At 39.5% G+C, this 15,371-nt stretch overlaps 1 protein-coding gene across 4 annotated transcripts in view; it reads left to right on the plus strand.

The window, feature by feature from the left end:
- The window catches only part of SEC24D (SEC24 homolog D, COPII component), a 110,246-nt gene extending 94,875 nt beyond the window's left edge, over window positions 1-15,371 (plus strand). For all 4 annotated transcript variants that reach the window (XM_022596445.3, XM_022596446.3, XM_089911292.1 and 1 more), the window contains 8 exons: window positions 105-201; window positions 331-476; window positions 1,464-1,602; window positions 2,393-2,511; window positions 7,635-7,814; window positions 10,103-10,294; window positions 11,261-11,350; window positions 14,537-15,371. In XM_022596445.3, coding sequence (XP_022452153.2) covers window positions 105-201; window positions 331-476; window positions 1,464-1,602; window positions 2,393-2,511; window positions 7,635-7,814; window positions 10,103-10,294; window positions 11,261-11,350; window positions 14,537-14,677 — 1,104 coding nt within the window. In that variant the 3' untranslated portion in view covers window positions 14,678-15,371. The remainder of the gene's footprint in view (window positions 1-104; window positions 202-330; window positions 477-1,463; window positions 1,603-2,392; window positions 2,512-7,634; window positions 7,815-10,102; window positions 10,295-11,260; window positions 11,351-14,536) is intronic.

Raw genomic sequence — 15,371 nt, forward strand, 5'->3', positions numbered from 1 at the left:
TTTCTGGATAAAGTAGGTTTTAATCAAGATTTGTTTAAAAAAGAATTGTTATTTTAAGTATTTTGCTGCCACCTGGTGGGCATGATCATACTTCATTTTTTTAGGTGCACTTGGACAGCCAACAATTTTTGAATGACCTCAGAAATGATATTGAGAAGAAAATAGGATTTGATGCTATTATGAGGGTTCGTACCAGCACAGGTACTTCTCGTTTTTATTTTTCAGGTCTCTGTTGTATAACTGTTTCCTCTTCAAACTCATTGACAGGCCAACAAAGGAAATAACAGTAAAATAAGGAGAAGCAAAATTTCCCTTTTCCCTCATCCTTAGGTTTCAGAGCCACTGACTTCTTTGGTGGCATCTATATGAACAACACCACCGATGTAGAGATGGCAGCCATTGACTGTGACAAGGCAGTGACTGTGGAGTTCAAGCATGATGACAAACTCAGTGAAGACAGTGGAGCCTTAATCCAGGTGATCTAAAATGTCTTCCCATCTTTTGCTTTGTAGTTTGTTACTGACAGTGATCAGTGGGGGAGACTCCAGGGCCATCAACTGTGTTAGTCTCTCCGTAAAGAAATTCAACTCCATTTCTCCAAAGGCAGAAGTCACTAGATTAGAGCACTCTGTGGTATATTCTCCATACTGATTCACATATGCTATTTATGTGAAGTAACCATTATGTATGTCTTTGCATGAGAGCCCTGCAGACTTGAGGTCAGAATGACAGGCATCAGTACCCACTCACTCAGTGGTTTGCTGCATTCCTGACTGCCGTGTGCGGGACACCATTGCTGAGACGTGTTATAACAGAAGCAAGTAACGATAGGATTTGGCTTTGTAGCAAATAAGATTAACTAGAAGCCATGGAGACTTTGAATTAAAACAGGAGAAATTCTAATGGTCATAGTTTTCAGACACGAGCATCACCCTCAAAGAAAGGAGAGAGTCTGGCATCAAGTTGAGGAAAAACTCTGTTTATTTTAAAATCACACCTATTTGGGGAAATGGTTACTTGTTTGCATTTTTGCAATGTATGCATATATTATTAGTATAAAACCTAAGTACCTCACCAAAGCTAGTTGTCCATTTTTAATCGAAGTGAGCCCTGAGGAGGACTATGAGAACATGAAGGTATTATTTCTGGACCTGGATCCCTGGTAATAAAATCTGAGCTAGGAAATGTAGACTAGTTGTGGAAATGCACACAGTTATTTGCATGTGAATAGCCCCATTAAGTTTAAACCAGTGAAATGCTACATGAGAACCCAGTGTATGACTGGTCATTATTCCTCCCTTATATGTTGTTGTTCAGTCTTTAGCAATAATAGAAAAAACCCTGTAGGAAAGTTTAGAGGTCTTTTGGCTGTACACACTGTTCTGTAAATGTAAATAAGGTCAGGCTAGCTTGGGTGAATATGTTAACCAGAAAAACATGTGCCCTCCATGTTGCCTCTGCAGTGTGCCGTGCTTTACACGACTGTCAGCGGGCAGAGAAGACTTCGGATTCACAATCTGGGCTTGAACTGCAGCTCCCAGCTGGCTGATCTCTATAAGAGCTGCGAGACTGATGCCCTTATCAACTTCTTTGCCAAGTCAGGTAACACTTTGCTAATTCTGGGGTGCAGTGTACCTTGCCTGGTAATGCAGGCAGGCCTCGTTGGTTAATCGAGTTAGTAGCTGACAGGTCCTGCAGTTGTGCAGCCTTTTGGTGGGTAAATTCAGAATTTGTAAAAGCAAAGGGTGTCGGAGAATAATCAGCATTTCTAACTCTAGACTAATAAGGAGAGCAGTGAGTCGGGCCCGTGCTATCCAGTTTTGTTTAAAGTTTCTTTCCCAGGGGGACTGAGTTGAAATTGAGGAAGGTGATAACTTAGACTCATTATGGTATGAGTGTGTGCCCTCTAGGACACGAGGATAATAGAAGATGGTCCCTCATGTGAGACTGAATTTGCGTATCCATACCAAGATAATTCGGAAGTGGTAGGGGCCTAAGGTGGAGTTTTCTGGCTTCTTCTCCCCTCCCTGCTCCAAACCCCAATTGAAATGCTACACTAAGGTTTAGAAGAAAGAGCAATCCAGCCCATAAGAATTCAGAACATCAGAAGATAGTAAACTGGTCTTTCTTTTCTGTGTGTGTGCAGAGTTCTGTTTCTAATATTCTGAGGAAAATTCTGGACCAATTACCTGCCTATTGTTGTAGGTAGGCTATTCTTCATTTGCTAAATTATAATTAGTCAAGAGGAGAGCATTAACACATGGCGTGAACATTTTTAAATGCTGTTATCCCTTGCTGAGTGGTGTGAAGAGCAATTTTTTTTATTTTTATTTGAAGGGATCTATTTCTGAGCTAAACCTTTGATGCCCTTTTCATTGTTTTGTGCAAGTAGCTTTTAAAGCAGTTCTACACCAGCCCTTGAAGGTCATCAGGGAAATTCTGGTTAATCAGACCGCCCACATGTTGGCCTGTTACCGGAAGAATTGTGCTAGTCCGTCTGCAGCCAGCCAGGTAAGTTACCTGCTGTCCTCAGGTGCTGAAGTGTTACAAACACCTACTTGTTCATTCAGCGTTCTGCTAGTAAAGGCTTATGATGTTCCAGGCACTTAGTAAACCATACAGCCAAGACTGACAATGCCATTTTGGGGGGACTATGGTTTATTTATAGCAACATTAAAATGCTTAGTGGCTTTACAAGATGCATGAACCCAAAAATGTGTTGAGGGTCACTACATTATTTATAAACAAAAGCATGTTATATGTAAGAAATGTCAATATAAATGGGGTTATCTTTTGCATGGATGAAGATGGATATAGAGTTATGAAATGTGGGTGCTTAAATACTTTTTGGACATTTATTAACAATCAAAGTTGACATGAACTAATGGCAGTAATGATTCATTTATATATATATACTTTTTTTTTTTTTTTTTTTTTTTTGCGGTACGCGGGCCTCTCACTGTTGTGGCCTCTCCCGTTGCGGAGCACAGGCTCCGACGCGCAGGCTCAGCGGCCATGGCTCACGGGCCCAGCCGCTCCGCAGCATGTGGGATCTTCCCAGACCGGGGCACGAACCCGTGTGCCCTGCATCGGCAGGCGGACTCTCAACCACTGCGCCACCAGGGAAGCCCCTCCTTTATAAACAAATAAAATTTATAAATTTTGGAGTTCTTTATATTTAAAAGTTAATAATAGGTATGAAGAGTTTTGAAAAAATTGTCTCTCTCATCTAGTAATTTGAAATTTTAGATCCTTTAAATAAACCTGACTCTCTTGTGAAAACAAAACACAAAAAAAAGAAAAGGTAGAACCTCTTGTCCACATTTATTTTTGCATCTGTTTTCTTTTTCATATTCTTCCCCATCAAAGCTAGATGCCATTTTTCATAGTTATGTATTGAATATCTGAGTATAGAATTTGGATTAAAGAGAAGGCAGTAAGCAACAGATGGGAAAACTTTCTGGTTAATTCCTTGTGGACAGTGACATCTGAAACCCCACCCAAAGCAACCCTTCAGCAGCAGCGATAGTGCAAATACATCTGGGGGCCAAATTCATAATCTGGGTAAAGAAGGAAATTAAAACAAACATAGTTATTAGCTTGGACTTCTCACAAAAATTCCTTTCTGTGCTGTCCGGAGAGATTAGAGTAGCCATCCATTCTTTCATCTCCTGTTGATAATCACAAAAGCAACTCTTAAATCTGTGTAAGTCAGTTCTCTTTATTATTAAAAGGACTTGCCACTCCAGTAAATTCCAGTATCAGTCCTGTTTCAGAGCACACGTGTTTACTTTATACAAAGCCCCCCAGGTGCACCTGGATATAGTCCAACCAAGACCACTTTACTCCCCAGTTTTACTATTTGTTTTGGAGCTCTGGAAACATGGAGTGTTTCCATACTCTGTCTCTGGAGTGTCTCATACTTCGGAAGGATTGTTGAAGAAGAACAGGTACAGTTAGTGTCCTCTCAGGAAGTTTATTTGCTAATGTTAAAACAACTGGATTCAGAGACCTTAAGTCAAAGATCTGTTGCCTATTAAGGGAAGAAATGAAACTGGTCGGTTGCTGCTGGTTTAAAGTTAAAAGATTTGACTCTAATACTAGATCATCTGTTTGCAGTTGAATTGTTTCTGGAGTAACAACATTATGATGACAATTTTTTTTCTGAAAAAATTGATAGAGATTATTCCTGTTCTTTTGGAGATTTTTCTTTCTCCATTAGCACATTTCAAGTGTACCTTTAACCTAGGATTATCCATCATGGAGTGGGGAAAATGTAGAGATTATAAAACTGTTAATAAAGATAATATATTAAAATATACCATTATTTAAAAACAGAATGGCTGGACTTAAGGTTCTCCTCAGAGAATGTAACTTCAAATTTGGTGGTTTTCCATCGTTCACTTGCAAGAAATAATTTCCATGGAGAAATTCGTAAAGGAATTCCCCTGTTTTACTATAGAGCCCAGTTTCCTTGATCAAAGCAAGACTGTTAAGGACCTATATACTTGGATTATATGATACTGGACCTCAGGAGATATGCTTTTACTGAATTGCCAGGGCCAGGACTAGGTTGATGCAGAAGAGGTGCTTAAGGTGTAAAATTTAAGGAGACATCCACCTTGGGGGGGGGGTCACAGGATAGATGCTGGGTTAAGACATATAATTAAAAACAACATTAAAACAAATTTTTAAGTTTACATAAGCAATGTAGATTCTTTTTCATTAATTCTAACAACTTACTGTTCTGAACTTAAATATATTACATCATATGGGAGTACACTGACTTTAAAAGGCAAGTCACATGACCTTAACTGCAAAGTAATAGTTTTTTTCATTACCACATCTGTTACTTCAAAACCCAAAGCGGAGAATTCTCCAAATTCAATTAAACTGTGGATTCATGAATTTCCACTCCTTCCTCACTCACACTTTTTCTCCCTGAGAATAATTTCATTATTTATGGAGAGGATCAAGGAGGTGGGGAAAGGTTTTAATTGCCCATCTGTTGCCACATTTTCTTCCCCTCCTCAAAAACACTGTCTCTCTGTTTTCTTTCACTTTAACTCCATTTTTCTTCTTTATAATAAAATTTCCTTCTTGCCTCCTCTCTTCTCTTCCCCCTGCCCTCTATAATCCAGTCTCCTCTAATCAGATTTTTTAGTCCTGATAGTGTCATCATGGGCCTCTTTGTGGTTTTCAGGACAACAAATTTCTAAACTGTCTTAATATGACCTGATTAATGAGCAGCAACCAGTGAACTGCAAGACGATATTAAAAAACTGTACATATATGCTTCTCTATGGGAATCTAAGAACATTCTTAATCCATAACATCTAAGATGCCTAACTGGTAATTAGCCCTGAAATAGTATTGGAGCCACATGGCTCTGGAATATGACCATGATCTGTGTCCTATACCTTTGGATAATAATTTTTTTTCTTTTTTTTTTTTAATCCTAATTTTCCTTGGCTGAAAACATATTCCAGTACCATACGTTGTCAAATAAAAATACTTTACGCTAAATAAGTGAAAGAAGTCAGACAAAGAAAGACAAATACCATATGATCTCATTTGTATGTAGAATCTAAAAAACAAACAGAAACCAAGCTCATAGATACTGAGATCAGAATGGTGATAGCCAGAGGCCTGGGGGGTGGGGGGTGTAGGGTGGGCAAAATGGGTGAAGGGGCTCAAAAGGTACAGACTTCCAGTTATAACATAAATAAGTCCTGGGGAAGTAATGACAGCATGGGGACTGTAGATAATAACACTGAACTGCATATTTGATAGTTGCTAAGAGAGCAGGTGTTAACAGTTCTCATTACAAGAAAAGATTCTGTAATTTTGTACGGTGATACTAACTAGATTTATTGTGGTCACCATTTCACAGTATTATCACGATATATACCTGAAACTAATATAATGTTGAACAGTGATTATTCCTCAACCTAAAAAAAGAAAAAAAATTTATGCTAGAGAGCAAATTACAAGAAGAGCTTTTCCTCATATGAGGAAACATAAATTTATTTAACTGTCTTTGGTTCTTTGAAAGGAGATAAAAGTTGAGAGGGAAAACTAACTACAATGTAGGATCGTTCTGAAATATGTTTTCCTGAACCAGTGAAGTAAGTTCTGTTTACACATTCCTTACTTAATAGATCATGAGAAGAGACCTGTGATAAAGGGATTTAAGTTGAGGAATAAATCCTTACAGAGCCCTGAGGGAAATTTCCTTTTTGGTGTGGATTCTGAAAAGTATATATTCTTTTTCATCATTAAGATAGAAAGCTAAAAAGAAATCATGAATTTATAGACCAGATATTGCTATTTGCAGATTATCATTATCTCCTATATATACTTTTTTTTTTTGGATATTTCGTTGTCCATTGACCTACTGTTAAATGGAAGGAAGTGACACTCAGATCATTCAATCTTGATTCTTAGCCATATTTATAAAATTGAGTTGGGAAGAAGGTTAAACACACAGGCAAATTACTTGTAATTTTACAAATTACAAATTATTTGTAGTTTTTTTACCCATCAAGTTGTGTTTCTAGAACTGTTTAATTGTGTTATTATTTGGAGCGTCACTTTATGGTATGTACTTTGAGGCGGTTAGAATGAAGTCAGAATGAGGTCACATGAGCCAAAGAGAGGATGGAGAGGAAGGTACAGGTGGATTATAAATGCAGAATAGAAAGAATTCACGTACTAATTGAAGGTAAAGAAAAAGTGAAATTAGGGTTCATCTGGTAGTTCTAGTATCTAAAATAGGAACCATAACAGGAAGAACATGTTTGTACGTTTGTGGAATTGTAGGAGTTTTGAGTTTTCGTTAGCATAGTTACGCAGCTAATAAATTCATGAAGCACTTCCTGTTCTATTTTCTACATATGGTATTGCAATTTCCTTATTATGGTTTATCTTTTATATGTGTATCATCCCCAGTAGACATTAGACATCTTGCATGTGGACTATGCCTCATTCCTCTGTAGGTCCTTGATACTTTGATAGAACCTGTGACGTGGTGGCACTCATTCAATGTCTGATGAGTCTATGACTAACAGATGCATGAAGAGCACAGAGGAAGAGATATCTCGTGGACAGCTGGAAATGCTGTTCTTGAACTCAAGAGGTAGAAGCTGGTAATACAGATTAGGAAATAACTTTTATTTCATTTAATAAACATGTATATGATACTATCTGTTCGGCACTATTGTAAGTGCTTCACAAATTAGAAATAATTTAATCCTCGTAACAACCCCATGATCATGAAGTAGAGGGGCTATTATTCCTTTTTTAGAAGAGAAAACCGGGGGAAAGAGAGGGTAAGGAATTTGCTCAGTGTCACACAGCAGGTGAGAGGCAGCGCTGGGACGGCACTGCCGGCCGTGAGCTGTGCTGATAAGCACTACACCAGGCTGCTAGAGCACTAGAGAAAATAAAACCACCTGCCGCGCTCTCAGTACCTACTCTGTGCCAGTTTCTGTGCCCTAGGTGCTTTATGTGGGTTACCATTTAATCCTCTCCACAATCTCAACAGCAAACCTTTCTATTTTACAGGTAAAGTGCTGCAGGTGTTGATTTTCGGTAAAGACCAAGCATCTGAAACTAATGTCTCTCTCTTCCAGCTTATTTTACCAGATTCCATGAAAGTACTGCCAGTGTACATGAACTGTTTGTTAAAAAACTGTGTGCTGCTCAGCAGACCAGAGATCTCAACGGATGAGCGGGCCTATCAGAGGCAGCTGGTCATGACCATGGGTGTGGCTGACTCTCAGCTCTTCTTCTACCCACAGCTTCGGCCAATAGTAAGCACACTGCGCTGGCGCATTTCCTAGAGGAGTCTCGAAGGGAATCATATTTTGCCTTTTCCCGTATGTTGTGTCTGAAATATTTCGTTCTTAACAAGAAACTTACGAGTCACGCATGGCTTCACAACGCGTAGTGTGCGCCTGAGAGCCGGGGCTCTGGGCGAGCTGCGCATGCGCTTCAGCCTGCGCTCGGGGCCCGTGTGGGTGGTGGGCGGATCTGAGGAGTTCTTCACGGAATCCTTCAGATGACTGCTTTTCCTTCCTCATTCCCAAATTAGTAATCTTCAGCTGAATAGGCAGGTTGAAAAGTGAGTCGACAAGTTGTTGAAGAAATCCAGCCTTACGGCATGAAAGGCAACTGATGCGTGTGTATACGGGATTTCACGTGCACACATGTTATCTGTTTTTTGACAGTATATGAATGTCTAAGTCACCACATTTAATCAGAATGGCTATGATTAGTCTTGAGCAAATGTTATCAGGGGTTTACAAATCAGCATATATTTGAGGCTACCTACACTGTACACGGAAAGAACTGTCCTTGTCCTCAGAGTTTTTACTTGGCAATGTATTCTACTTATTTAACGGTAATCCTTGATGTCGTGAATGCCCTTGTACTCCCGGACTAGACTCCTTCCCCTGAGACCTAACAAGTTATAATTGAGGGATGAAAGGGGGGAAGGCTGATGGCTTATTTCTAACTCCTGTATCCAACTCATACCCAGGCTCTCAGTGCAATTAGAGAGTTAAATTAAGTTGGAAATAAAAAGCTATTGATCCTTTCAATCAATATGAATGTTAGATGTAAATTGTTAACAATTGATTTTCATATAAAATTGGATTATCAACTATATGCCAGAGAAACTAGAACTCTTAGGGACATGAACATCACCACTCCACTAAAATCGCCTTGCTAAATCCAGTGGGCCGTCCTTCTCTTTTCTGACTTGTCCACAGCATCTGACACAGTTTTCTCCCTCTGGAAACACCCTCTTTACTTGGTTTGTCCCAGTTTCTCTCCCGCTTCCTTTGCTAGTTCACCCTGTTTTCCCTGTTCAAGTACCCCGGAGCTCAGTCCAGGGAAGCTTCTCCTGTCTATCTACACTTAATCCCTTGGGGGTCTTACCTATGCTCTCAGCAGCATTTCTATACTGATGATTCCCAAGTTCCTATCTCCAGCAGTACCGCTGCCCTGAACCGTGGACGTGTCTGTGCCTGTAGCCTCCCGAGCATCTCTCCGTGAGCGTGTTAACGGGCATCTTAAACTGAGTCCTGACTGGGCCTCCCACGCCTGCTTCTCCTGCAGTCTTCCCCATCTCCATTTATCACCCCTCCCTCCTTCCAGTTCTTCAGGACCAGCATCCTGCAGTCACCCATGGCTGCTTTCTTCCTCATCCACCCCATCTCATCCATCAGCAAACATGTTAGCTCTCCTTTCCAAGATTATCCAGAGGCTGACCACTTTTCACCCCTATATGTCACCACCCAGGCTCAAGCATTATCACCTCTCCTGTGGACCACAGCAATCCCTCCTAACAAGTCTCCTTGCTTGCCCCTCCAGTCTGTTTTTGGCACAGAAGTTAGAGTGATCCTGTTAAAATAATTGTCAGTTCACGTCCCTCCACTACTCAGAACACTCCAGGATTTCGCATTTCAGTAAAAGCCAAAGTTCTTACTGCCCTGGCCCAGTGCTGCCTGTGCTACTCCGCCCTCCCTTCTGTCTGACTCATCTTATTACTCTCCCCTTTCTCACTCCACTCCAGCCACACTGGCCTCCTTGCTGATCCTTGAACATCCCAGATAAGCTCTTGCCTCAGGACCTCTGCACCAGCTGTTCCCTCCATCTGAATGCTCTTCCCCAGATATCCCCATGGCCCTCCACTCATGCCCTCAGGTCTTTACTCAAAAGTTGTCTTTTCAACAAGCCTTCCTGGGCTCCCCTATTTAAAACTGTAACACTACCACCACTGCCACCATGGACGTGCCCTATCCCACTTTCCTGCTCCTTTTCTTCATAACTCTTAACACCACCTAAATTTCTATATATTTAACTTAGATTATTTGTTGTCTCTTCTTCCCTCCAGAAAATGGTTAGCTGTACAAGGCAGGGATTATTGTCTAATGACTAGTAGGATAGTAGTAGATAGGACTAGTAGAGAGTAGGAACTCATTAAATATGTACTGGAAGGAAGGGAAGAAAGGAGGAAGGGAGGGAGGGGAAAAGAGAGGAAGGAAGGAAGGGAAGAAAGAGGGAGTTTCTAACTCTCTTGCCTTTGCCTGCATAGCACACATTAGATGTCAAGAGTACAACGTTACCTGCTGCTATTCGTTGCTCTGAGAGCCGTCTTTCAGAAGAAGGAATATTCCTATTGGCTAATGGTCTGAACATGTTCTTATGGTTGGGAGTAAGTAGCCCACCAGAACTCATCCAAGGAATATTTAACGTGCCATCTTTTGCACATGTCAACACAGATACAGTAAGTATATTTTTTCTTTGTTTTGTAGTAATATACAAATCCTTAAATGTTGCTTTCTTTTTAGAGGCAGTTGGCACTTTGAGACATACATATGAAGTATACTTATTTTATGTGTTTTTTTAAATAAAAAAATCTTAATAGTCTTAATGTCAAAGAATACACAGAGGGAGTGGAATGTGAATATAAGTAATGAATTTCCTGTTTTTGTTTTTAACAACTCCTATGAAAAATATTGGCCATGATCTTTTCCTGAGACTTGTGACTTTGTGGTAAAATGTTCTAATTCACTTTTTCAATGGCTAACTCAAAGATGATCTATTAGCTCTTGGTGTCTTCTTGCTTAGAAGTAAGCATTAGCATTTTACTGTCTTAATGGAGGAAATCTAAGTCCAGATCTTTCACATCCCCCAGGGGCCACATGCAGCTGGGTAGTTATCTTTTGTTCACCATGAACCAGATTTCAGGGAAATCTAAGAGGCCACATTCCCTTTGAGAAATCACATTTGGTGGTTTATTTTAATGTTGGAACAGTGGTATTTGGATAGCATTTTCCAAATGGGGTAATGCCTCAGGGTCCTGCAACTGATCCGCTGAAGGAATAAAGTGTGTCCTTTTCTCACACAACATAGCCTTGAAATATCCACCTTGCAAAGGGATTAAAGACATCCTTTGTAAAAAAACATAACACCCTTTGTGTCATTTCAGTGATATACATGTGTCAAGTTCCAGGGAAAGATTTTTATTTTCAAAAGAGAGTTCATTGGTGGAAATGCATGCTGATACGTATGAATAATTTTTAGTACATTTTTTCATATTTTTGGTTTTTAGGTAAATGAACTAAGCCAAGAGTTCAGTATATGGTTTAGAAAGATGTTTTTTAACTTTAACATTCTAGTAATCTCATTCTGCTTCTATCTAAATGTCAGAAATTGTACTGAAACTTAAACTTGAATTTCTTAAATTTAGACATTATTGCCTGAGCTGGGAAACCCATACTCACAAACACTCAGAATGATAATGGGTATTATCCAACAAAAGCAGCCATATTCAATGAAGGTAAGAATGAGATTTTATTTTTTTCCTTTTTCAAGTCTTTTTAAAAAAATTTCCTTACAGACTTCTAAAATGCATGTCCTATATTTTTATAACATGATTTTTTGATAGAAAACTCACATTAACCTCTAAGTATATCTACCTACTTGTCAATCACAAACATATAAAAATAAACAGCTATCACCATGGGTTAACCATGGGTCATCTTACTAAGTATTAACTTAGAAACAATTGATAATATTAACAGGCTTTGAAATGATTTTTCCGTCAGTGCTTAAAATTACTTAGAACGTTTGTTATATTTGGACTTTACAATTTTTGATTTATTATCTCTGAAAAATTTTGCTATTCTAGTCCTTCTAAGGACTCCTTTTTGAGTTTGAGGAAGAGGTTAAAATGTCTGTATCTCAGGAAAATTATGCCTTGTTGCTAAATCCCATGTACTCGCCTCTGTCTTCCTTCTCAAGCTCAATATTAGAACCTCCTGGAGTTTGGAATGTACAGATGACAGTGGTCTATTACTGTACTACTTCCTGCAGAGGTATAGGACACTCACCTGAAGGCAGGCCTCTACAGGAGCCAGGGTATTATGGGGCTGTTTTTCCCCTGAAACATAAATGTGATATCAGTTTACGTCAACATTCTTTACCATTGATACTCACGCATGCAAACATCAACTTTGGGTAGAACTTAGGAAATTTGAACTAATATAGAGCTTTATAATCTCTGTAATCTCTGGAAAGGACAACCTTTCCAGAACCGTTTTTACATCACTACTTGGGTTCAGTTTTAGGACAGGACCTAGAGATGGCAGAGAAGGTTCAAAATAAACATGTTCTTCACTCTCTGAACACCCTGGAGACATGTAATGAAATCTTAGGGTCTTATGAAACACAAATTGAAGACCGCTGGTACTCAGAATGCACAGCAAGGATGATCCACCTTTGTCCCAGCAGCAGCAACTGCATCTCCACAGCTGACCCCATTTGCAGAGAAGAGGCCAAACTAAACATGGGGATCATCCTTGTGCTCAGTAGCCCCTCCTTCCAGGGGGAAAAAAACCCTTTCCTCTCCTCTGCTTTCTCCCACCTGCTCCAGTAACCCCTTATCAAGGTCATGTCAGCTTTGGTTATTAAAATATCTGGGGTAAGCTCCAAATATGATATGTAAATAAAATATAAGCAATTGTGTAATAAAATAATTTTAGCTTGAATACTTAATCAGATTTTTTTATGTACCAGTGGCAAACTTACCTGTTGTTTGTAAAATCCTTGACATTTTCAGGGTATCATCTGAAAATCCCCTTGAGGAGAAGACCACTAGCATGTCAAGAGAGCATATCCCCCACTTCTATAAATGCAATTCCCTGAGACCTTCCACCAACAAGTGCTGGGTGGTCCAACTTTGTAGAGACTCAAATGGTAGAGCAGGATATTAATTACTTTACCTTATAGTTGAGTTTCCCCCAAGGCCAAAATTCATTCCCCATTCTATTTCCCACTTCACATGATGGCCAGATGCATTCATCAGAGAAGGTTTTACAGTGAGTACCACATGAAAACCAAAATGTTGAGGTTTTGGACCCACAATGAGGCTGGACCCACATTGCTGTTGCCGGTAATGGACAATGGCAGAGGTCTTAGTGTTACCTGGGGAAAGGTGGAGAAAACACAAGAAAAAAGAAAATTGCCTTGGTTTCAGGCTCACCAGGATGCACATCTTAAACTCCTTTGGAGATGTTTCCATGAAGGGGTTCGTTTCTTTCCCCATGTCAGAGTGGAATATGACTATCCACACAGCTGTTCCAGTGTCAGCTCCCAGGGCTTGGCACTGACAGGCCAAGACATCACACGTGTCCATATCCACATGGAATTAGCTGGCTTGTAATGGTAGCAGCAGTTGTTATAATATTATTATTAGTTCAGGGTTGGTTCAGAGTTTATCAGCCTAAGGCCCTGGCCAAAATAACATAAAGGAAAAAAAGCAAGCCATGTTGACAACATTATTCTACTTGATTAAAAAAAAAAAAAAAAAAGCCTATATAAAGCAGCAGTAGGGAGGGCTGGGCCCTCCCAGCCAATATGTAACAAACCTTCCTTGCTGCAGCTGGCGTGAAGCTAGTAGCTGCAGGCCCTTTGGGTGATTCCGCACGTGAAAGGAAGTAAGATGATGTCCTGGCTCTTCTGAATTATACAGGAGGCAGGTGGAGACAGTGATTTGCATGTGTGGCTCCATTAACCACGCTCATGGCTCAACAGATATCAAATTCGTTCTGATCATCTGCTCTGAATTCCTGAAACAGGAGTGAGTAAGGAGGCAGTCAGTAAGTAGAAGGGCTCAGAGTATTCATGACGGACTACCCTCTTCTGGGTTTCTTCTCCACGTGCCTCTTCCTCTAGAGCAGCACCGTCCAATAATGTAAGCTGCACATGCAATTCTATACTTGGTAGTAGCCACAATTCAAATGTAAAAAATCCATTTTGATAATGGATTTTATTAACCTAGTATATCCAAAATATTATCATTTCCCCATGTAATCAGTGTAAAAATTGTTTTGAATATTTTTGAAGAATTTATTAATTTTAGTGGTTGAAGAACTTTACATTTTCTCTTTCATCCACTTCCTTTGCACCTACACTGCCTAATTCAGATCCTGATCATCTCCCACCTAGATGCTTCCGACTGCTTCCTGTCTGGTTTCCCTCATCTCCCCAGTGCATTCTAGGCACCATAACCAGTTGTTCTTAAACACCTTCACTGGATCACATTCCCTACAAAAACCCAAAGGCATTACCTCCCATTGCCTTTCAGAAGTGTGGGCTAGTTTACATACCAGGCAGGACTGTGTCTTTTGTATGTGGTCCCCGCATGGAATGCTAGCTCGGCCCCCACCTCCTTAAGGAAATCCCACCCTGTCCTTTAAGGTTCGGTACAGTCACTACATTGTGAAGCCTTTCCCGTAGCACTCGGCTTATGTTTCATTGTTGCCACTTATAATTAATTGTATGTCTTGGTTTTTGTCGTTTTGGGGTTATTGCCTCTCTCCACTCTGGATAATAGGCACTTTCCTATCATCCTCCAAGGCCTCACAGACAGTGGACATTATGTAATTTTGGTGAAATTGAAGGATACAAAATTCAGCCACATTCAGAAAATGTTTATAACCAGCTAACTTGTTTTTTTTCCTAGCTCACGATAGTAAAGCAGCGAGAACAGCCAGAAATGGTTTTCCGACAGTTCCTGGTAGAAGACAAAGGACTTTATGGAGGATCATCCTATGTGGATTTCCTTTGCTGTGTTCACAAGGAGATCTGTCAGCTGCTTAATTAATTGAAACTTCTCTATTGTTAATACTGCATTTCTAAGGAGATAATCTCCTTCTTGGTGCCTAATTCTCCTGACAATAACAGGCTAGTTTTGATTTCTTACTCATTTTCAGAATAGCTTTCCAAGACGGCATTTAGAACTACAGCTTTGGTGCTCAGGTATAAAGCCAATGAAGGTACAATTGTACCTTAAAGGGAACAGTCTATTTCTGATTGCACAATTTTTAACTGTTAAAACTGATGCAGTTTGCATTTCTTGAAAGGCATAGTTTACAGAACTGTAAACATTCTCAATTTTCTTTCTTTGTGCTAGACATATAAATTATTTTTCAAAATGTATAGATTTGGAGTAAAAAGTTTTGGTTCCTCTCCCATTTGCAGTGAGGAAAAAAACAACTTAATTTTTACATTATGCTTAATTTTTTTAAAACCATGTAACCCCATTGAACACATTTTTCAACTTAAAGTTTGCATAGCAGACTTTTAAATAACCTTGGAATCTATTTGGTAGAACAGTTTGTGTTCTATATTTTTTTCATAATTATATGTTATGTATGTTAAAACTATTTTCCAGTTGTTGTTTTATCTGTAAAACTGTCTTTATCAGTATTCTTAATGGTTCCCTGTACAATTTTGATGGTTTCTACCTGTATATAATGGATCTTAACCAGTTCAATAAATCACTTCATATGCTCTTA

This window comes from Delphinapterus leucas, chromosome 5 (genome assembly GCF_059928025.1).
Source record: "Delphinapterus leucas isolate spDelLeu-1000000601 "Yukka" chromosome 5, BTC_Dleu_Yukka2, whole genome shotgun sequence".
NCBI classification, from domain to species: Eukaryota; Metazoa; Chordata; class Mammalia; order Artiodactyla; family Monodontidae; genus Delphinapterus; species Delphinapterus leucas.